Source organism: Pogona vitticeps, chromosome 6, assembly GCF_051106095.1.
Source record: "Pogona vitticeps strain Pit_001003342236 chromosome 6, PviZW2.1, whole genome shotgun sequence".
Classification (NCBI taxonomy): Eukaryota; Metazoa; Chordata; class Lepidosauria; order Squamata; family Agamidae; genus Pogona; species Pogona vitticeps.
This window is the reverse complement of record NC_135788.1, coordinates 118,234,228-118,255,990: the sequence shown is the minus strand read 5'-3', so window position 1 is coordinate 118,255,990 and position 21,763 is coordinate 118,234,228. Positions and strand designations below refer to the sequence as shown.

Genomic DNA, 21,763 nt, shown 5'->3' with positions numbered 1-21,763 from the left:
AAAAAGTCACCGGCTCGGGGTGGCACGGCCGCAAAACTCTACCCCCGCCTCCCCACTCGGGAGTCCTGTGCGTCGCGCCGAAGCGTCCGGAAACGAACGACTGGTGACGAAGCCCGAGCGGAGATTCCCGAGCGAGGCCCGAAGGCGGCGTCGGCGGTCCCGTCCGAACGCCGAAAACGTCTCCGGAAGTTTCCGAACTCCCCCGAAGCTCCGGGGAGGGCAGGCAGCGGCGCCACACAAGATGGCGGACGGGGACGAGGTTACTCTGGACGGGAGGCCGCTCCAGACGTTGAGGGTCGCCGACCTCAAGGCGGCCCTGGAGCAGCGGGGCCTGGCGAAGAGCGGGCAGAAGAGCGCGTTGATCAAGCGCCTCCGCGGGGTGAGGAAAAAGGGCCCGGCGGAAGAGGGCCCAGGGGCCCAGGCCGCGCTACGCATGCGCAGACTGTTACGGGCAGGTTTTTTTTGGCCTCGAAGCGAACGGGGCCCCTGGCCCTGGGGTGCGGGAGGGGAGTACGCATGCGCGGGGGCAGCACCCCCACTCCTGGCACCAAGTGGAGGGGGGGCCCGGAGGGGTGGGAGCCCACCAGTTGCATGGGAGGTTAGGGGGACCTGTTCACACCAGGGGCCCGGAGGGGGACCCCCCACTTCTGGGGTAAGTTGGGGGTCACCCCCCATAGGAGCAGGAAAAGGAGGCGATCCCTTGAATTCTTTCAAGGAGGGGGCTCAAATATCATGCAAGTTGGGGGGGGAGATACAGCTCACCCACCGTGTGTGGGTCTTCTTCCTTATTCCAGTTATATGGGGAGATGGTCACAGGATGACTGGCTCAGCTACTTTCCTTACACTTTTAGAGCCTGCTTCTGGACCCACAAGTTTGTGTTTGGCCTTGTTTGACTTTACCCTGGGTTTTGGTTCCTCTCTGGGGAGGACTTTCTCTGGCCCTGCTTGGATCGAGGCAAGCAGGATCAGCTTTGCAAGAGCTGAGCTGCAGGGGGAAGAACCGGGCTTCTCCCGCTGGAGTTCAGTTAATGGTTGTTTAAAAGTTCCTGCAGTATCTTTCAATGTAGAAAGTTTCCTGCAAAGGTTTTGTTGAAGAATACAAAAAAAAAAAAGCTCTGCTACAGATTTTTTTTCCCTGAATTATTTAAGATTAGAATTGTATGCCTTGAAGAAAGCACTGAGAGCTAGACTGCTGCTTAACGGCGTTCAGGAGCTGTCCGTTTGGTCCTTGACGTGGATAAAGGGGTTTCTGAGTGTGTCTGGATTGTCAGTGGAAAGTGTGGACATGCGGAGCATAAGACGTTAATTTCTCGTGGGCATTCGTTGCGGTCATGAGGGCAAAGTGAAAGATTTAAAAGCACTTGGCGCTCACTGAAGTGACCAGGTAGAGGATGAATGAACGTTGCACCTGTTGCAAGAGCTGAAACCAGATTGTGTGTGAGAGACATTATTCTTTTCTTCTTCCTTAATAACTTGTGTTTTTTGGTGTAAATACTAGACTCATGATTAGCCTGCTTAGCATTAAAGGGTTCAAAGTGTGCCAGATATCGACAGTACTGTAATCCTCATGCAGATCCTTTAAGGTGGGTCAGTGTTGCTTTCCACAGATGGAGTGTGGGCAAAAAGAGCAAGAGAGCCGTTCTACTAAGAATACTTGTTAAATTGAGGGAAAGGAGGAAGGCAGGATTTCCTGCTTCACAGTTCAGCTTCTTAAGCTTCTGTAGCTCCCCGTCAACCTTTTGCTGACTGCTTGCAGCACGAGCCGTAAGTATTTTGTGCCAGAAGTCAGTCATGTCCTATTCAGCGTGATTGGTTCTTTCGAAGGTACATTTAGAGAATACCGCTGCTGAGGGTATGTATGTAACGGGGCAGCATGGTGTAGTGCAGGGATTTGTAACCTTGGGTCCCTAGATGTTCTTGGACTACAACCCCCAGAAATCCTGGCCAGCACATCTAGTGGTGAAGGCTTCTGGAAGTTTTAGTCCAAGAGCATCTGGAGACCCATGGTTGAGAACCACTGGTGGTAGTGGATAGAGCAAGGATAGGCAACCAGGTATCCTCCAGATGTTCTGGCTTGCAGCTCCCATAATTCTTCACTGTACTGGCTGGACATATTGAAGTTGTCCAAAATATCTGAAGACACCAGATTGCCAACTCGTGTGTCAGAGTAAGACCAAGGGGTTTAAGCTTGCATTGGAACTTACCCATTAAACTAGATGGCAAATTTGTTTGGCAAATGCATTTCAATATAAGAAAATCTAAAGTAATGCACATTGGTGTGCAAAAAATACCAAAATTTTAGTTATCAGCTAATGGGTTTGGAGCTGTCCGTGATGGATCAGGAAAGAGATCTTGGTGTGCTTGTAGACGGCTCGATGAAAGGGTCAATTCAGTGTGCGGCGGCAGCAAAGAAGGCCAATTCCATGCTAAGTATCATTAAAAGGGGGATTGAAAATAAAACGACCAGCATTATAATGTAATTATACAAAACGCCGGTAAGATCGCACCTGAAGTATTGCGTACAGTTCTGGTCGCTGCACCTCAAAAAAGACATTGTGGAACTGAAAAAGGGGCAGAAGAGAGCAACTCAAATGAGGACTGGGCTGGGGCACCTCCTTTATGAGGAAAGGCTGCAGCGTTGGGGGCTCTTTAGTCTAGAGAAAAGGCGCCTGAGGGGAGAACCTGACTGAGATGTATAAAATTCTGCAGTGGAGAGAGGGAAGCTCTTTTCCCTCTCACGCAATCCCAGAACCAGGGGACATCCACTCCAACTGAGTGTTGGGAGAGTGAGAACAGACCAAAGAAAATATTTCTTGACCCAGCATGTTGTAAGTCAGTGGAACTCCTTGCCACAGGATGTGGTGATGGAATCTGGCCTAGATGTTTTTAAAGGGGGATTGGACAGATTCCTGGAGGAAAAGTCCATCACAGGTGACGAGCTATGATGGGGATGTACAATCTCCAGGCTTAATGGGGAGGGACCTCCAAATGCCAGATGCAGGGGAGGGGGGATCAGTAGACAGGTATCTCGTGTGCTCCTAGAGGCATCTGGTGGGGCTGCTATGATATACAGGAAGCTGGACTAGATGGGCCCTTGGCCTGATCCTGCCCAGGGCTCTGCTTATGTTCTTACAATGTGGTTGTATGTATGCGATTCTTTCTTTCCCACACTCTCTCACTTTAGGCTACCTCACAGGGTTGCCGTGAGGGCAAGTCATGAATCAAAACCTGTTTCCATTCTCCATAGTAGAAGGACAGGCTCTTCTGAGTCACCCCAATTCTATGAAGTAATTAACTTGCGCATTTCAACAATTCCGTGCATTTTAATGACCTCTTAAAAAGTCCTATATAGTAAGTAATGAGGTAAGGCAGGGTATGATTTGTGCAGCGGATCCTACGTGGAACCATCCACTGAAACATGGCCACTTATTTCCTGACACACCTAGGATTGTGTCACAGGATTAGGATGTGTTCCAGTGGTTCCCAACCTGGGATCCCCAGGTGTTCTTGGATTACAGCTCCCACAATCCTTGGCCAGCACAGCAGGTGGTGAAGGCTTCTGGGAGTTTTAGTCCAAGAACACCTGGGGACCCAAGGTTGGGAGCCCACGGATACACTATATGTGATTACGACCGGGAATGTATGAATTGGAAAGTATGAAGTGGACCTAGAAAGAGAAGATTTGGAGTATCCATAACCAGCTGAGGAGAAGAGGATGCTGTCAGGCAGCCTTGAGCCTCAGCGCCTTCTGGTATGAATTGTGCTGCTTGCTTCACATTTTATTTGTTATGGTTAATAAGTCTCCAGTCAGCTTAAGCTTAAGACAAACCTAGACAGCATCTTAAAAAGCAGAGACCTCACCTTGCCGACAAAAGTCCACATAGTCAAAGCTGGTTTTTCCAGTAGTGATGCATGGAAGTGAGAGCTGGACCATAAAGAAGGCTGACTGCTGAAGAATTGATGCTTTTGAATTGTGGTGTTGGAGGAGGCTCTTGAGAGTCCCCTGGACTGCAAGGAGAACAAATCTATCCATTTGAAGGAAATTAACCTTGAGTGCTCACTGGAAGGACAGATCCTGAAGCAGAGGCTCCAATCCTTTGGCCATCTCATGAGAAGAGAAGACTCCCTGAAAAAGACCCTGATGTTGGAAAGTGTAAAGGCAGGAGGAGAAGGGGACCACGGAGGACGAGATGGCTGGACAGGGTCATCGAAGCGACCAACATGAATTTGACCCAACTCTGGGAGGCCGTGGAAGACAAGAGGGCCTGGCGTGCTCTGGTCCCTGGAGTCACGAAGAGTCAGACACAACTAAACGACTAAACAACAACAACAGCTTAAAGTGTTACACTCTCCCTCCCTCCTTTGTCCTTATACACCTTTGTGAAGTAATTCAGGCTATGATTGCCCTAAGGCTGAGTGTAATAACCATGTGGGAATTTAAAGCCAAGTCTCCTGAGTTCTAGTCCAGCACTCTCAGCTCGACACCACATTGGCTCTTGTACAAAAATGCAGTAAATGTGCCTAGATATTATAAATAATGTTTGTATTGTGCAGATGTAGATAACATCCTGGCCACATGGGCAAATTCCTCATTCAAACGTAAGAGGGTAAAATGTAGCTGTTGCTTTGTTCACATGCTTCCAGTCACTGTCCACCCAGCTCCTGGCTAGAGCTGGGCATTCAAATAAAAAAGATTTGGCACGGGTTGGATATTTGTGAGGCTTTACCATGATGATACGGAAAAAGGAGATAGGCTTCAACTGCTTGAACACTTCTGCAAATTGTCATTTTTAAAAGCCACGCCAGATTGGACAGCTGTTACTGTGCATCAGTGGCATTAATTTTATTGTTAAGGTTAGGGTTGATCATAAAGATTTTATTTTGTTTTATTGCATTTTTATTCTGTCCTCCCAAGTTGCTTGGGATGCTGTACATACAGTCCTGCAGAGACACTTCTGTGAACTGCAGATCCCAAAATATGCTATCCAGCAAGGGATTTTTCTGGGAGTGGTAGTCTTAAAAAGTAGCATCTCCTTTCTCTCGGTTAATGCCTTACCCTTTTATTCTCTCTGCAGCCCTATCACCTAGGCTGGGTTGAGAGGGTGTGAATGGCCTAAGTCACTGGTTCTTAACCTTTGTTACTCAGATATTTTTGGACTGCAACTCCCAGAAGCCTTCACCATCAGCTCTGCTGGCTAAGGTTTCTGGGAGTTGCAGTTCAAAAACACCTGAGTAACAAAGGTTAAGAACCACTGGCCTAAGTCACTGGCTAAGATATTTGAACCTGGGTCATGCTGCTTCTAGTCCAGCCTTCCTGAACTCTGGGTCCTCCAGATGTTGTGGAGTATAACTACCATTGCTGATGTCAGCCAGGGCTGTACGGGTTGGAAACATTGACGGGTGTGGGTCAACACATATCTAGAGGATTCCAGCTTTGGAAACACCGGCCCCAGTCTCATCTTCTGTCCACTGAGCAGCTACTTAGTGGCTTCCATGCTTTTGACTGCAACTCCAAGAATTCCAGGAATTGCAACCCACAAGCCAAAATCGACACACCTGTAGCTTTTACCCCTCCCTCCCTCAGTGAGTGGCTTAGACTCTAAGCCTTAAGGCAATGCATTCTAATTTTTTTATCTGCACCCTCAGTCTTTAATTCTTGCTGTTCATCTGTTTTGAGAGACAGCAAGAGAGAGCGCTTCCTGGGAGTCGTAGTTCTTTGGGAGGCATCCTCTGTAGAGCCTAATGGGCAGTTGGATTAAGATTCCTAGGAAATTTACCGACCGCTTTTTTTTTAATAATCAGCAAAAAGGAGTAAAGGTATCAGAAGCTGATGGTACAGGTAAACCCCTCGAAACCCCTTCCCAAAACCTATAGACGTGCAGAATTACATTTCTGGGCTGCGATTCCTGGAATTCTTAGACCATTCTGGAAATTGCAGTCCAAAATCAAAAAAGGCACCTCCAAGGGAAACCTGGCCCTCCATGACTTTGTGCGTTCCTGTTTGGAGGTGCTGTAAGGTACAGCAGGAGGACCCTGCTGTGTTCCTTCATCTGCCCCAGCAGAACTGGGGGCAACAAGAATCCTTAATAAACAACACCATGATTCAGAGAAAGGCAAACTGGGTCCCTTGGAACCATTTTTACAGCAACCCCAGGAGCTGTGGAGTCTCCCAGATAACATTTTTTTTCAACCACAAGCTATGCCTTCCCCCATACTTTTTGCGTTTCAATTGTAGTCTTCTTGAAGTCTTACTATTAGGCAAAGGTTCCCTTTGATCTTTAGTCCAGTCGTGTCCGACTCAAGGGTGCGGTGCTCATCCCCATCTCCAAGTCGTAGAGCCAGCGTTTTGTCCGTAGACAGTTTCCGTGGCCACATGGCCGGCGCAACTAGGCATGTAATGCTGTGACCTTTCCACCATGGTTCCACCTATTTATCAACTTGTATTTTTACATGCTTTCGAACTGCTAGGTTGGCGGGAGCTGGGACAAGCGACGGGAGCTCCCTCCGTCACGTGAATTCGATCTTACCACGGCTGGTCTTCCAACTTTGCAGGCCAGAGGCTTCATCGGTTTACTGATTGATTTTACTGACATCCAGAGCCTTAAGCCAGTTACAGCATCTTGACCAGGGTTTATCTTCTTTCAAAAGCACTCCTATGGCCTACCTGAGATGAGGGTTGCGCGGTTGGACATACGCAGTTGGACCTACTAACATTTTGTAATGCCTTTTGAGAATTTTACAGTGTGTGGGAAAGGCACAGAGGCGGCTTCTTCTTCCATAATGCATTGAGCAGACTCCTGTGGGGTGAAAGACAGCTTTGTTGCTAGGAATGCTGCTTGCTTAGTATTGTACTGATGTGGTGTTTCACTTTGATGTAAGCAGGTCATTTAGTGGAGCACCTGCTGAGTTTCCTTTGAAGGTAGGTGAGAAGATGCTTAGGTGCAGAAAGGATTCACCCTCTGCTTTAGATTCAAGTTGCTGATATGTCCTATCAGTTCACTTCTGACTTAACAGTGACCCTCGGAATTAGTGACTTCTGAAAAGTTTTGTCATTTAAAGCCCCGTTCATGATTTTCAAACTTAAGGCTGTGGTTTTCTTTATTGAGTCAGTCTGCTTCATGTTAGATCTTCCTCTTTTCCTATTATTTCCTTTTTTTTTTTTTTTTTTTTACAAAGCGTTCTTTCCCTTTCGAGCAAGTCCTGTCATTTTGTGAAACTCGTTTTAACTTCTCGTGTTCATTCTGGCTTGATGTGATCTATAACCCATCTATTTATGTTTCCAGCAGTCTCACCTGCAGAATCACATTTCAGATCTATTAATCCCCCCCCATTAACTTTCTTCATTGTCCAGTTGGGTAGCGTGGTTGATTTTCTTTAGGGAAAATCGAAGTAAATAGTAGATTAGTAATTGATCAAATTAACATCCGTGGCTTTGGTTTAGAAGCTTAAATCATAGTGAGAGGTATAAAGTGACTTGATGCCAGTCTCAGAGTACAGAAAGTTTTTGACAGGGGAATAAAAACAAAGTAGGGTCAGGGGTGGGCATCTCATTTGGCCAGTCGTTATTTGGCAAACCGGTGAGCAAATTAATTTTTTTGAAAAGCCAGGTGACCTCTGGGATTGAACCAGAAATTTCTCAGAGAATATGAAGGACAGGTAGTAGTTGAACAGGACACGAGGTGTGGAGTTGGCTGATGGGTCGTGATGAGATGAGGTGATTGTGGGTGCCATCAGCTGTGGATGTTTGGAAAGGGAGACCTGAGTCACCCATCTCTTCCGCCTTTTAAGAATAAGAAGAGAGTTAAGGACTGCTGGCAGAGGATGAAGCAGCTGATGCTGAGCTGTAAGAGAGGAGCTGAGTCCTGTCGGTAGAGAGAATGCATTCCTTGGTGGACGTTGAGAGGGGTTTTGTTTTGTTTTCCCCCCTAAAGAGTGGGGCATGAAGCTATTTGGGATGTGGATTCCAACTAGACATGGTACCTTCAGAAAGTCAGATCCTTCTCTCATCATATCTCCTTCTTTGTTGCAGGCCCTGATGCTTGAAAATCTCCAGAAGCACTCAACGCCCCACACCACCTTCCAGCCAAATTCTCAGGTGAGAGGGGGCCCGTGGGATTGAGCTGCACTTAAGAGGCAACGGAGAGCTTATTGCTTATCTGACCGTTACATGCTTGCTCTCTCTCTCTCTCTTTCCAGTAGGTTTCAAATGTCCACTGATTATTCCATGTGCCCAGATCCAGGCCTCTTCTGGAACTGGGGCTTGAACCTGTCTACTCCCCTCCCCTTCTTTTATGCAGAACCCAGGAACTTGGCTTCACCACGCTCACCTAGCAGACTTCCTGCCACTTCCTCAAACTGGGATCACTGTTTCTTTACTCTCTCTATTTTCTGCTTGTCTTCTAGTGCAGGCATCCAGAAGGCACCTCCCAAGATACAGATCAAACTACAGTGGTGCCTCGCATAGCGAGGTTAATCCGTTCCGGATTAACCTTCGCTATGCTGAAGCATCGCTGAACGGGCCAGCGATTTCCATTGGAACGCATTAAACATCGTTTAATGCGTTCCAAATAGGCCAAATACTCACCGTTCAGCGAAGCTTCAGGATGGCCGGCAGCCATTTTCGCGCCCTCGCCTCGCTTAACGAGGGCGCGAAAACGCTGCGCGCGGCCATTTTGGGCCATTTCCCGGCTTCCGGTGGCCATTTTGGCCGCCGAACAGCTCATCGGCGGGGGTCGTTTTGCGAAGATCAGTAAGCGAAACGCTTACCGGTCTTCGCAAAGCGAATTTTTCCCTATTGGAACAACGTTGTGCGATCGCATTAGCGATCCGAAAAAACGGATCGCTATGCGATTTAATCGTTATACGGTGCGCTCGTTAAGCGAGGCACCACTGTACTGACTTAATGTTACAGTGCAATTCAAATGTGGTCTTAGCCCATTAAAACAACAATCACGTTAAGAATATTTTTGGAGCTGTTCAAAAGCACACCGGCAGTGGGGAAAAGTTATTTTTCTGGACCGCGGCTGGCGGAACACCCCAGCCGACGCAACTGCGTTTTCCCTGTCCTTGATTAAAACTGCAAAGGCTTGCTCGCCTCTGAGGCCCACTATTTCTCTGATCTCTCCTCAGATTGGCGAAGAGATGAGCCAGAACAGTTTCATCAAACAGTATCTGGAAAAGCAGCAGGAGCTGCTGAGACAGAGGCTGGAGCGGGAGGCCCGGGAAGCTGCAGACCCTGAAAGTGAGTATGATGTATACCCCCCCTATTTCCCCTGCACCCCACCCCAGAAAAATTTGGAGAAGCTTGTCTTTCTAGAACCAGAGCCTCGAGGTTCCTTCTCTTTCTGTCATTTCATGCAGCCGGTCTTTGATTCTATGACCCAAGAAACACCCCACACACACACACACACACACTTCTGGCTTAGAGGACCTTCAGTCTGTGCCTGAGTATGCTTGTATTATACAGGAGTTTATGGAAAAAGAATACTGCTAGGTAAAGGTAAAGGTTCCCCTTGACATTTAGTCCAGTCGTGTCTAACTCTAGGGCGCGGTGCTCATCTCCGTTTCCAAGCCATAAAGCGAGTGTTTTGTCCGATGACAGTTTCCGTGGTCACGTGGCCAGCACGACTAGACACAGAACGCCGTTACCTACCCACCATGGTAGTACCTATTTATCTGCTCACATTTTTACATGCTTTCAAACTGCTGGGTTGGCAGGAGCTGCGACAAGGGATGGGAGCTCCCTCCGCCACGTGGATTTGATAATGCGACGGCTGGTCTTCCGAACCTGCTGCACAGAGGCTTCTGCAATTTAACCCCCAGCGCCACCCCGTCCCTAAGAATTCTGCTACTCATGTGGATTTGTTTTGAATCATGATGATTACTTTTACCATTTAAATTTAAAATATTTTTTTTATTTAAATCATGATCTCACTCAATTTGATTTTTAAAATCTTTGATTTTTTTAACCCACTCTGCTGGTACCAAAATTCTGCCCCCTTACTGTACAGAAATAGGGAAGATTTTCCATTTGAAAAGGGGGAAAGAAAAGCCTCTTAAGGATTCAGAAAATAATTTTAGTGACTTGGAATGTGAAGAGTTTAAAAAAACAACAACAGGTAACTGTGGAATTCAAAGAAACAAATTGGTAGAAAAAACTGAATCAGAAAGAAAAATGGTGGATGTTTCTGCTTGTGTTTTGTGCTGTTTTGATCTGCCCGCTTTGGTTGTTGTTTCGAGGGCTGTTTGTATCCTGTTGTTTTTATTGACTGTTGTAAATTTGACTGAGGAGTGTTTGAGTTGAAAGCTGGGATATAAACTTTATACCTCAAGGAGATAAATGTTTACTTTGGAAGAGGTGAGATGAACAGGAAAATAAAACCGTTGTATACTAAAGAGAAAGAAGGAAGAGCAAAAGACAGCAGGTAAAAAGAGTTTTGAAGCAGAAAAAAAAAGCATCACTCAGAAGAACTTGTAAGTTGACGTTTTTGTGCTAGAGAAAAACATGAGAAGTAATTTACACTCTAACACTGTACATGAGTGGTCATGAAAAAAAATCCCATTGAGTTCAGTGAGGCTTACTCCCAAGGAAGCATACATGGGATTCCAGCCAGGTAGAAGAACTATGCTGATCCACAGATCTGCTGGCTGGGGTCGGGAGGGCGTTCACGATGGAGTTGATGGGTTAGTTTCCCCCCCCAATTTTCCTGGGACTTCTGTGAGGGTCTTGGGGAGAATTCCTGAGGGGTCAGAGGGCAGTCAATGAACGTCCTTGAATTTCGAGTTTATATGATGCTGCAATGTCCTGGATCGATGCAGCCAGGAGACGTCTGGCCAGGATTTGGAGGACTGATGAAGGACCATCAATAAAACCCTATGATTTTGTTGTTAAGTCATGTCCGATTCTTCGTGACCCCATGGACCAGAGCACGCCAGGCCCTCCTGTCTTCCACTGCCTCCCGGAGTTGGGTCAAATTCATGTTGGTCGCTTCGGTGACATGGTCCAACCATCTCATCCTCTGTTGTCCCCTTGTCCTCTTGCCCTCAAGCCTTCCCAACATCCCATAAAACTCTATGATAATAATGTGAAAAAAAGAGGAGGTATCATTAGCCAAGTTCATGTATGAAGTGTTTTCTTTTTCAGACATGTTGCTGAAAGAGAATAAGACATTTTGTTCTCTGGGCTTGCACCAGGAGAACCTTAAGCGTGTTTGTGTGTGTATGTGTGGATTGCCTATTTTAAAAGGGTTATGTTGCTGTTTCTTCGGTTTGTGTGTGTGCGTGTGTAATTTGTTAAAGGTGCAGATGTTTCATACATGTATATCTGGGAAGAAAGAGGACAGAAAAACAGCGTTCATTCCCTGAAAAGGTCAGCTAGGTGTCACTTGAACAAACCAATCCATCTGTTGTGTGTGTATTTAAAATGGTTCTTTAATCTGCTTTTTAAGGGGACGTTGCTCTCCCTAAAAATGATGATTTTTAAAAAATTATGTAGCCTCAAGCACCTTCCTACTGAGGGTAATCCTACGTATTAGTGATCTCCGAAAGCGTGTCATTAACTGCCCTGAGCAAACTGCAGGCTATTGCTGCTTTTATTCAGTTAGTCCACCTCATATTAGCACTTCCTGTTTTCCCACTTATCCTGGCCTTATTGGCTAAGATCCAGTTGGACAAATACTGTGCACGCATGAGTAATCTGTAGAACAGAGTAAAAACCTCTCTGGGCCTTTTAAATTTAGGTAGTAGTGACAAGATCAGCAGTAAGAGAGAGATGGGAGTGCCAAAGATGCAGACTTGCCACTGAGAAAGCCTCGTTTTTCCTACCAGCCAACCGAGCCAGTGTTGCTGGTTTGCCAGAGAGCCGGGCCTCTTGTTGCCAATCTTAACACTCAAGTGGCCTCGTTGGCAGGGGTGAGAGGTGATTTCGGGCTTTAAAGGGCCAGAACCAACACCTTGAACAGTGTCTGGAAATTAATAGAAAGCAACTCAACCAAAACATATTATAGGTGCATAAATCCCATACGTGTTCTTCTGATATTTTGGGCTTGGGGTGTACCATATTTTTCGCTCCAAAAGACGCACCTCTCCATAAGACGCACCAAATTTTTAGGGGGAAGAAAACAGGAAAAAAATAATCTGGGAATTTCAGCCTGCTGGGCCAGCGGGGGTGAGGGTGGGGAAAGCCTCTAAAGGGTCTGAGAGTGCATTCCAGGACCCTTCTGAGCTCCCCCCACTCCACCCCCACGGGGCCCTGGGGAGCACTGTTTTACAGTATTCGTTTCATAAGACGCACACACTTTCCCCCCACGGTTTTTTTGGGGGTGTCTTATGGAGTGAAAAATACAGTAAGTCTCTGCCTGTTTCACATTCAGGTGAGAAGAAAGGTTTTCAAAAGTCTGCTTTCTGCTGGAGAGATTAGGAGACATTTTGTGCTTGCTTGCTTATTTAATATTATATTGCATTTGTTGTTGTTCAGTCGTTAAGTCGTGTCCCACTCTTCGTGACCTCATGGACCAGAGCATGCCAGGCCCTCCTGTCTTCCATTGCCTCCCGGAGTTGGGTCAAAATCATATTGCTTGCTTCGATGACACTCTCCATCCATCTCATCCTCTGTCGTCCCCTTCTCCTCTTGCCTTCACACTTTCCTAACATCAAAGCAAAGCAAAGTGTGCTGCTTATATACTGCCCCATAGTGCTTCAAGCACTCTCTGGGCGGTTTACAATTTAATTATGCAGGCTACACATTGCCCCCCCCCCCCAGCGAGCTGGGTACTCAGTTTACTGACCTCGGAAGGATAGAAGGCTGAGTCAACCTTGAGCCAGCTACTTGGGATTTGAACCCCAAGTCGTGAGCACAGTTTTAGCTGTAGTACAGCGATTTAACCACTGCGCCACGAGGCTAACATCAGGGTCTTTTCCGGGGAGTCTTCTCTTCTCATGAGACAACCAAAGTATTGGAGCCTCAGCTTCAGGATCTGTCCTTCCAGTGAGCACTCAGGGTTGATTTCCTTCAAAACGGATAGGTTTGTTCTCCTTGCAGTCCAGAGTTTCCTCCAGCACCACAATTCAAAAGCATCAATTCTTCCGCGGTCAGCCTTCTTTATGGTCCAGCTCTCACTTCCGTATATCACTACTGGAAAAACCATGGCTTTGATGATGCGGACTTTTGTCAGCAAGGTGATGTCTCTGCTTTTTAAGATGCTGTCAAGGTTTGTCATCACTTTCATCCCAAAAATCGGGAGTCTTTTAATTTCGAGGCTGCTGTCACCATCTGCAGTGATCATGGAGCCCAAGAAGGTAAAATCTTTCACTGCCTCCATATCTTTCCCTTCTGTTTGCCAGGAGGTGATGGGACCAATGGCCATGATCTTAGTTTTTTTGATGTTGAGCTTCAGACCATTTTTTGTGCTCTCCTCTTTCACCCTCATTAGTAGTAGGCATCCTTCAGTCTCGAAAGACTATGGTAGCGTGCTCTGTATGGAGGACTTGGAACAGCGTCTAGTGTGGCTGAGGAGGCCAATTCGAGAGTGACAATCCCTTCCACACTGGAGACAAATCCAATCTGTCCCCTGTCCAGCTCCCTGATTTTGCTTCCTTTGTGACTTCCTCTTTGCCTCAGCCTGCTGGACAAGGGTCTCTTCAAATTGGGAGAGGCCGTGATGTACTGCCTGCCTCCAGGCTGAACGATCAGATGTCAGAGTTTCCCATCTGTTGAGGTCTATTCCTAAGGCCTTCAGATCCCGCTTGCAGATCTCCTTGTATCGCAGCTGTGGTCTCCCTCTGGGGCGATTTCCCTGCACTAATTCTCCATATAGGAGATCCTTTGGAATCCGACCATCAGCCATTCTCACAACGTGCCCAAGCCAGCGTAGACGTCGCTGTTTCAGTAATGTATGCATGCTGAAAATTCCAGCTCGTTCTAGGACTACTCTATTTGGAACTCTGTCCTGCCAGGTGATACCAAAAATCCGTCGTAGGCAACGCATATGGAAGGTGTTCAGCTTCCTCTCCTGCCGGGCACAAAGGGTCCAGGACTCGCTGCAGTACAGGAGTGTGCTCAGGACACAGGCTCTATAGACCTGGATCTTGGTATGTGTTGTCAGTTTCTTATTGAGCCATACTCTCTTTGTGAGTCTAGAGAACATGGTGGCTGCTTTCCCAATGCGTTTATCCAGCTCGACATCTAGAGAGAGGGTGTCAGAGATGGTTGAGCCAAGGTACACAAAGTCATGAACAACCTCCAATTCTTGTGTGGAGATGGTAATAGAGGGAGGTGAGTCCACACCCTGGCCCATGACTTGTGTTTTCTTCAGGCTGATTGTTAGTCCAAAGTCTTGGCAGGCCTTGCTGAAACGATTCATGAGTTGTTGGAGGTCTTCAGCAGAGTGGGCAACAATGGCTGCATCATCTGCAAAGAGGAAGTCCCGCATGCATTTCAGTTGGACTTTGGTCTTCGCTCTCAATCTAGAGAGATTAAAGAGCTTTCCATCTGATCTAGTCCGGAGATAGACACCTTCTGTTGCAGTTCCAAAGGCATGCTTCAGCATGACAGCAAAAAAGATCCCAAAAAGTGTTGGTGCGAGGACACAGCCCTGTTTCACTCCACTTCGGATGTCAAAGGGATCTGATGTTGAGCCGTCAAAAACTACAGTGCCTTTCATTCCATCGTGGAAGGACCTGATGATGTTAAGGAGACGAGGTGGACATCCAATCTTGGGAAGTATTTTGAAAAGGCCATCCCTGCTAACCAAGTCAAATGCTTTTGTAAGGTCTATGAAGGCCACTAAGAGTGGCTGTTGTTGTTCCCTGCATTTCTCCTGCAACTGTCGGAGGGAGAATACCATGTCAGTGGTGGATCTATTTGCTCGAAATCCACACTGTGATTCCGGATAGACTCTGTCTGCAAGCACCTGGAGCCTCTTCAGAACAACGGGCAAGCAGCTTCCCTACAACGCTAAGAAGAGAGATACCACGGTAGTTATTGCAGTCACCCCTGTCACCTTTGTTCTTGTACAATGTGACAATGTTTGCATCCTTCATGTCCTGTGGTACTCCACCTTCCCTCCAGCAGAGACAAAAGATTTCATACAGTTCGGTGATGATGATCTCCTTACCGCATTTCAGCACTTCAACAGGGATGTTGTCCCTTCCAGGTGCCTTGCCGGAGGTGAGGGAATCCAAGGCCGCATTTATTTCTGCTAGGGTTGGTTCGCTGTCCAGCTCTTCCAAGACAGGCAGGCACTTAATGTTATCTAATGCTTCTTCGGAGGGATTAAAGAACCTCATTAAGAGGTTCTTTAATCCCTCCTCACTTTCTGCCATCAGAGTGGTATCATCTGCATATCAGAAGTTGTTGATATTTCTTCTGGTAATCTTAATTCCGGCTTGAAATTCATCCATTCTGGCCTTTCGCATGATATATTCTGCATATAGATTAAATAAGCAGGGAGACAATATACAGCCTTGTAGCCGTTTCCCAATGTTGAACCAATCAGTTGTTCCATATACAGTTCTGACTGTTGTTTCCTGTCCCACATATAGATTTCTCAGGAGATAGATAAGGTGGTCAGGCACGCCCATTTCTTTAAGAACTTGCCATAGTTTGCTGTTGTCCACACAGTCAAAGGCTTTTGTGTAGTCAATGAAGCAGAAGTAAATGTTTTTCTGGAACTCCCTGGCTTTCTCCATAATCCAGTGCATGTTAGCAATTTGGTCCCTAGTTCCTCTGCCCCTTCAAAATCCAGCTTGTACTTCTGGGAGTTCTCGGTCCACATACTGCTGAAGCCTGCCTTGGAGGATTTTCAGCATAACCTTGCTAGCGTGTGAAATGAGTGCAATTGTATGGTAGTTGGAGCTTTCTTTGGCACTGCCCTTCTTTGGGATTGGGATGTAGACTGATCTTTTCCAATCTTCTGGCCACTGCTGAGTTTTCCAAACTTGTTGGCATATTGAGTGTAGCACCTTAGTAGCGTCATCTTTAAAGATTTTAAATAGTTCAACTGATATTCCATCCCCTCCACTGGCCTTGTTGTTAGCCATGCTTTCTAAGGCCCACTTGACTTCACTCTCCAGGATGTCTGGCTCAAGGTCAGCAACCACACTATCTGGGTTGTCCGGGACATCCAGATCTTTCTGGTATAATTCCTCTGTGTATTCTTGATTTCTTCTTCATTTCTTCTCTTTCTGTTAGGTCCCTACCATTGTTGTCCTTTATCATGTCCATCTTTACACAAAATGTTCCTTTAATATCTCCAATTTTCTTGAACAGATCTCTGGTTTTTCTATTTCTATTATTTTCCTCTATATCTTTGCACTGTTCATTTAAGAAGGCCCTCTTGTCTATCCTTGCTATTCTTTGGAAGTCCGCAGTAACTGACTTCCAGTAACTTTCCCTATCTCCTTCGCATTTTGTTTCCTTTCTCTTCTCCGCTATTTGTAAGGCCTCGTTGGACAGCCACTTTGGTTTCTTGCATTTCCTTTTCTTTGGGATGGTTTTTGTGGCTGCCTCCTGTACAATGTTACAAGCCTCCATCCAAAGTTATTCAGGCACTCTGTCCACCAAACCTTGTTCCTTAAATCTGTTCTTCACTTCCACTATTCCTAGGGGATTTGGTTTAGATTATACCTGACTTAGCCCAGTGGTTTTTCCTACTTTCTTCAGTTTAAGCTTGAGTTTTGCTATAAGAAGCTGATGATCAGAGCCACAATCAGCTCCGGGTCTTGTTTTTGCTGACTGCATAGAGCTTCTCCATCTTTGGCTGCAGATAACATAATCAATCTGATTTTGGTATTGCCCATCTGGTGATTTCCATGTGTAGAGTTGCCTCTTGTGTTGTTGGAAAAGAGTGTTTGTGATGACCAGCTTGTTCTCTTGACAAAACTCTCTTAGCCTTTGTCCTGCTTTGTTATTTTTGATGAAAAATTGCTGGGTTTTTTGCTTTTCACAGGAGCAAAAGATCTTACAGTATTTTCTGGCCTTTCCAGTGAGGTGTCTCAATGTGTTGACTCCCTTTTTTCCTCAAGGACAAGCAAATGCAGAAATGTTTCTTAAACCCTTATTCTGTCTGTACTAATCTGTAAGAACCTCATTTTGAGAGAGTAGATCATTCTGTAAACCAGGTGCAACCGTCTACCTTCTTTGATCAATTGTAATTGTTGGTTGAGTTGGTATTCTGTATTTTTGAAGCATTGCGATGTTGCTAGGCTTGCTAGCATTGCGATGTTGCTAACTTGATGTTGTGGGAAAAAAGTCATTTAATCAGTTACAGGAATACACATTGTGATTTTTAAAAGTAGAGAAACTTTGGATGGATAAAGCTGGTTCTCATTAACGTCAATGTAATTTAAGCGTTGAGTGGGCTTCATGGAAATAAACTAGTAGTCCTTGTTGGGTAAATTCTGATTTTGAACACTGCATAATCAAATGAAAAAGATAAAACACATCATACAGTCGGCCATATGGTTTAAGTTTTCCTTGTTATACATCTGGAAGCAAAATGGTGGTGCCACAGTTAGTCCCGCTTAATCCACCACCTCTTCTCAATGGAGCTGCAAAGACCAGACAGATCTTTTTGGCACATGAGACAGAACATTCAAGCATTTCTCCCTCATCCCTGGTCGTAAAGCAGCACTTCTAACTCACAATGTTCTTCCTTTTATGATACCCAGTGGTGACCATCTTACTCTGCCTGACAATGTCATCGTCTGTGCTTATCAGTATCTAAGAAACCTAATAGTAGGGTTTATACTGGCATGTGGACTTTGAGTCTTCCAGGTTTGAATCCAGGTTTCCCTCTGCTGCTCCCTGAATTCAGAACAGACCAGAAAGAAAATGTCCTGGATTGGCATAGAGTTCCGTAAATCTGGATTCTTGGTCGAGGAAGAGGTGTTTGTCCAAAGTTGGAATGGGAAGCATTTCCACAGAGCGCCCAACTGGCATTGCAGACTCTGTGTTGCCCTTGACAAGCGTAAAATCTCGCCCTGCGTAGTGTTCCCATCTTCATATCCCGTTTTGCAGAGCAATATCCATCTCCATTCCCTAATTTGAAGCCCTGCAGACCTATCGAATAGCAAGTCCCCGAAACCCCTGGCCAGCTTAAATTGGGAGATATTGGTGTGTATGATTAGGAATAGTACTGGTCACCATTCTGTATGTTTCTTGAGAAACTGTAGATCTCACCTTTGGACGGAATAGACTTTTAGGCAGCTTGGAGAAGAGCATAATTGTAAACACATGCACCACAAAACCACACAGCCTGGGGACCTTCACACAGGGCTTCCTTTCAGCTGCGCTAAACCACAGGAACAGTGGACTAAATAGGAGCCGAGTGTTTTTTTCCTGGCAGGATGGGGTGAGAATGTTCAGCAAATACCTGGCATCCCGCCCCCCCCCCGCTTTTCTTGATGGGAGAGTATCATAAAATCCAGCCCTCCTTGCTCTCTTCGTGGTGGGGAAATAACCTCTTAGTGGTCTGAGTGGCTAAAATGCCCTTCCTTATCAGCTTTGTGGGTCCAGGCAGATGGGCGAAAAATGTGTGGGTGAAACTAACTCAGTTTGTTTTAAAACCAGGGACGGGCCCCCTACAGTCCACCAGGGTCTGTACAGCCCTGTTCGTGTTTCGTCCTGTGCCCTTCCCCAGTTGAAGAAACAAGAGATTCATGTTCCTGTTTTTTGCCTTCCCCCCCCCAAAAAAAAAGAAAACGAACATTCGTTGCAGAAATGTAAGAGGATCTCTGGCAAGTTTTAATGGAGGGGATGAATCCCATGGCAGGTCCCAGTGGCGGTAAATTGGCCCATGGACCAGTCCAGAATTTACACCTCTCTTGGCTACTTGGAGGAAAAGGAAAATCCTGGGGATGGTGGCGGACGTCCTCTCGTTAAGTCTCTCGGGATTGTCTGTTTCACTCCTCCACCCCAGCGTACATCTCGGAGGCCGCTGAGTTGCTTTCGGACACCAGGTCGTCCTGGTTGACCCTCCTCTAATGTAAGTGTGTGGAGCTTCGGACGACCATCCCAAGGGCTGCGTCCAGTTCGTAGGCTTTCCCAGAAGGCGGTCCTCCTTTCCCATTGTGCCATCGTTTGATGGTTTCCCAGCTTCCTGACCGCCCTCCCCTTCTAAAAGGCTGAATATCTCTCCTGAAGCTGAGTTTCTGGCAGCAGGCGCTTTTGGCCAGTTGGTAGTTCGTTCCCATTCCTTCAGCTTGGATTCAGCCCCTCACCAGAAAGTATCTCCCAAGAATGCTTCTGAAATTGAATTTGGCCCTCAGGTGGGAAAGGTTGCCCACGGTGGCTTTCATGTAATAAATGTCAGGGATCCACAGAGCTCTCTTACACTCTTTTGCTGTCAATCCGGTTTGCCCCGGGTCTGGTTTTTGTTTGTTTGTTTGTTTGTGAAGATGCCACCCAAATGCAGGCAAAACGGAGCCAAGAAGGTGTCCTTTTTAAGGCGTGCTCTCCGATGTGGCTGATTGATGGGTTTCCCATTCGTTTGCTAGGCAAAAGCTGCATCGCCTCCCGGGAGAGGGACGAGTCGGACGAAGAGGGACGAAGGAGGCCAGAGCAGCACCCTTCCCGGGTTCGGCAGGTAAAACTGAGCCCTGGAAGTCAGCCGAAGGTTGCTCTCAGGTGGTGAGCCCAACGTGGGCCTTTGCCCCGGGAAGGCAGCCAGGGGCTGGGGTGGAGGGGAAGCTGCCTGGAGCAGGCTGTGATCGGATTTCTCCCTTTAGGCCAGAGCGGTGAAGACTGCCGGGGGCGCCCACCCGCCCGCCAGCGAAGAGCGAGAGATGCCACTCCGGAGTCGGAGGTCCATCCAGCGGGCACCTGTAAAAGATGAAGAGGAGGAGGAGGAGGAAGAGGAGGAGGAGGAGGAGGAAGAAGAGGAGGAAGAGGAGGAGGAAGAAGAGGAGGAGGAAGAGGAAGCTGTCACCTTGCCACCAAAATCCTCGCCCAAGCCGGAGGCGCCAGCTCCCGTGGAGAAAGGCAAGAGCTGCGAGGCTTCGTCGTCCACCACCACCGTGGGGATTGAGCCAGAGGAACGCACAGCAAAGAGCCCAGAGCGCAAGGAATGCAAAGCGGCGGCCATTCCGCTTCTCTCGCCTTCAGAGGGCCCTACGGAGGAGGCGACGGCAGCGCTTGTTGTATCAGAAGGCGGGGAAGAGCACCGGGTAACCGTAACACAAGAGCAGCAGCACCAGGAGGAGGAGGAGGAGGAGGAGAAGGGGGACCCTGAAGGACCAAGTCCTCTGGAAAAGGAGCCGGCTGAGGCCCCAAAAGGTGAGGCTCCAGCTGAGCTCCCGGAAGCCTTAAAGGGGATGGCGGAAGATGATGGTGCAGGGGCCCAGGAGCAGCAGGTGGGCGCTGACCTCCCTGGGGAGCAAGGAGCCAGCCCTGGCGAGGCTGTGGGTCTTCCTCCACAGCCCTTCCAGGTGACCGAGGAAGCACAGAGAGAGGAAGAACAAGACGAAGCTGCGGAGACCCTGCGAACCCTGGAGGAGGCGGCCACGGCCGCGGCGGCCCTGATTCAGGCGTCCCCCTCGCCTCCGCAGCTGATAGAAGCACAACATGCCCAGCAGGATCATGGGGGAGACGAGCCTCCCCCTCCCCTCCTGACCAAGGAGGCGCCAGCTGGGCCCAGCCCGGCTGAAGATGATGCCCCACCTTGCCTCTCCCGACCCTCTCCCCCTTCTCAGGAACCGCCGGCCCAGGCTAGTCCCGGGGTCCCCGCGGACCGGCCTGGCCGCTTGCCATCTCCCGCGCCTCTCCCGCAGCACCCGCGGGAACGGCCTCGCGGCTCCAGCTCTTCCCGCTCCTCTTCCTCCTCGGCGTCCAGTTCCTCCAGGTCCCGCTCTCGCTCCCGCGGCAGCTCACAGCCCTGCTCCCGCCCAAGGAGACCTCGCTCCGGTTCGTCCGAGTCGCCCCCCAGGAAACGCCGGGCGTCCGGCTCTCCGTCCCGTTCTGGCTCGGAGCAACGCAGCAGTTCGGGCTCCCGGTCTCGCTCCCGGTCTCGGTCTCGCTCCCGCTCCAGCAGCGACAGCAGCAGAAAGGTGAGTTGGGCTGGTTGGACTGTCTTCTCTCTACAGTTCCCTCTCCTTTCTGTCTTGGCCAGAAACCGTTTTCATCCAGCTAAATTCCAGCTTCATGGACCGGATCATTGGCTTACTTCCGTTCCAGCGGCAGATTCCCATTCCCCAAACAGCTTAATGTTTCCAAATGGACAGTCAAGTTTCTGTGAAATATGATCTGTCGATTTCTGTTGTTCATGTTTTAAAACTTCATTCATTCATTCATTCAATTTCTATACCACCCATCTGACTGATAGGCACTCTGAGCTCTTTACAACAATAACGAACAAACCCACAACCATAATCAAAGTGAAAAAAATTAAGTTACTTAATTTTAAAGTCATACAATTTAAAGTGCTACTATCGTTTTATTCCCACTTTGACCCTGAGATAGAAAGCAAAAACTCTCCATAGCAGAGAGAGTTTTAACCCAAGTCCTCCTCCATTCTGTTCTAGTCCACCACCTCCTGATGGCCACCGGAAGGTTGTGTTTTTTTTCATCCTCTCCGTTGTTCCTTAAAGAAGAGAATATAAATAAGACATATGTTTCAAATTACCTTGTAATTAAGGGCTAATGTACTTACCGGGGATAAATGAATGCAGCCTCCAGATGACTAGGCACGGAAAGGGGAAGATATAAATATGACAGATGTTTCAAACAGCCTTCTAATTTGGCAGTAATTTGGTCACCAGTGGTGAATAA

At 47.6% G+C, this 21,763-nt stretch overlaps 1 protein-coding gene across 2 annotated transcripts in view; it reads left to right on the top strand.

Annotated features, from left to right (window-relative positions):
• Positions 1-79: 79 nt before the first annotated feature.
• Positions 80-21,763, top strand: part of ACIN1 (apoptotic chromatin condensation inducer 1) — a 42,233-nt gene continuing 20,549 nt past the window's right edge. For both annotated transcript variants that reach the window (XM_072977039.2, XM_072977037.2), the window contains exons 1-5: positions 80-379; positions 8,030-8,095; positions 9,130-9,241; positions 19,495-19,583; positions 19,726-21,042. In XM_072977039.2, coding sequence (XP_072833140.2) covers positions 242-379; positions 8,030-8,095; positions 9,130-9,241; positions 19,495-19,583; positions 19,726-21,042 — 1,722 coding nt within the window. In that variant the 5' untranslated portion in view covers positions 80-241. The remainder of the gene's footprint in view (positions 380-8,029; positions 8,096-9,129; positions 9,242-19,494; positions 19,584-19,725; positions 21,043-21,763) is intronic.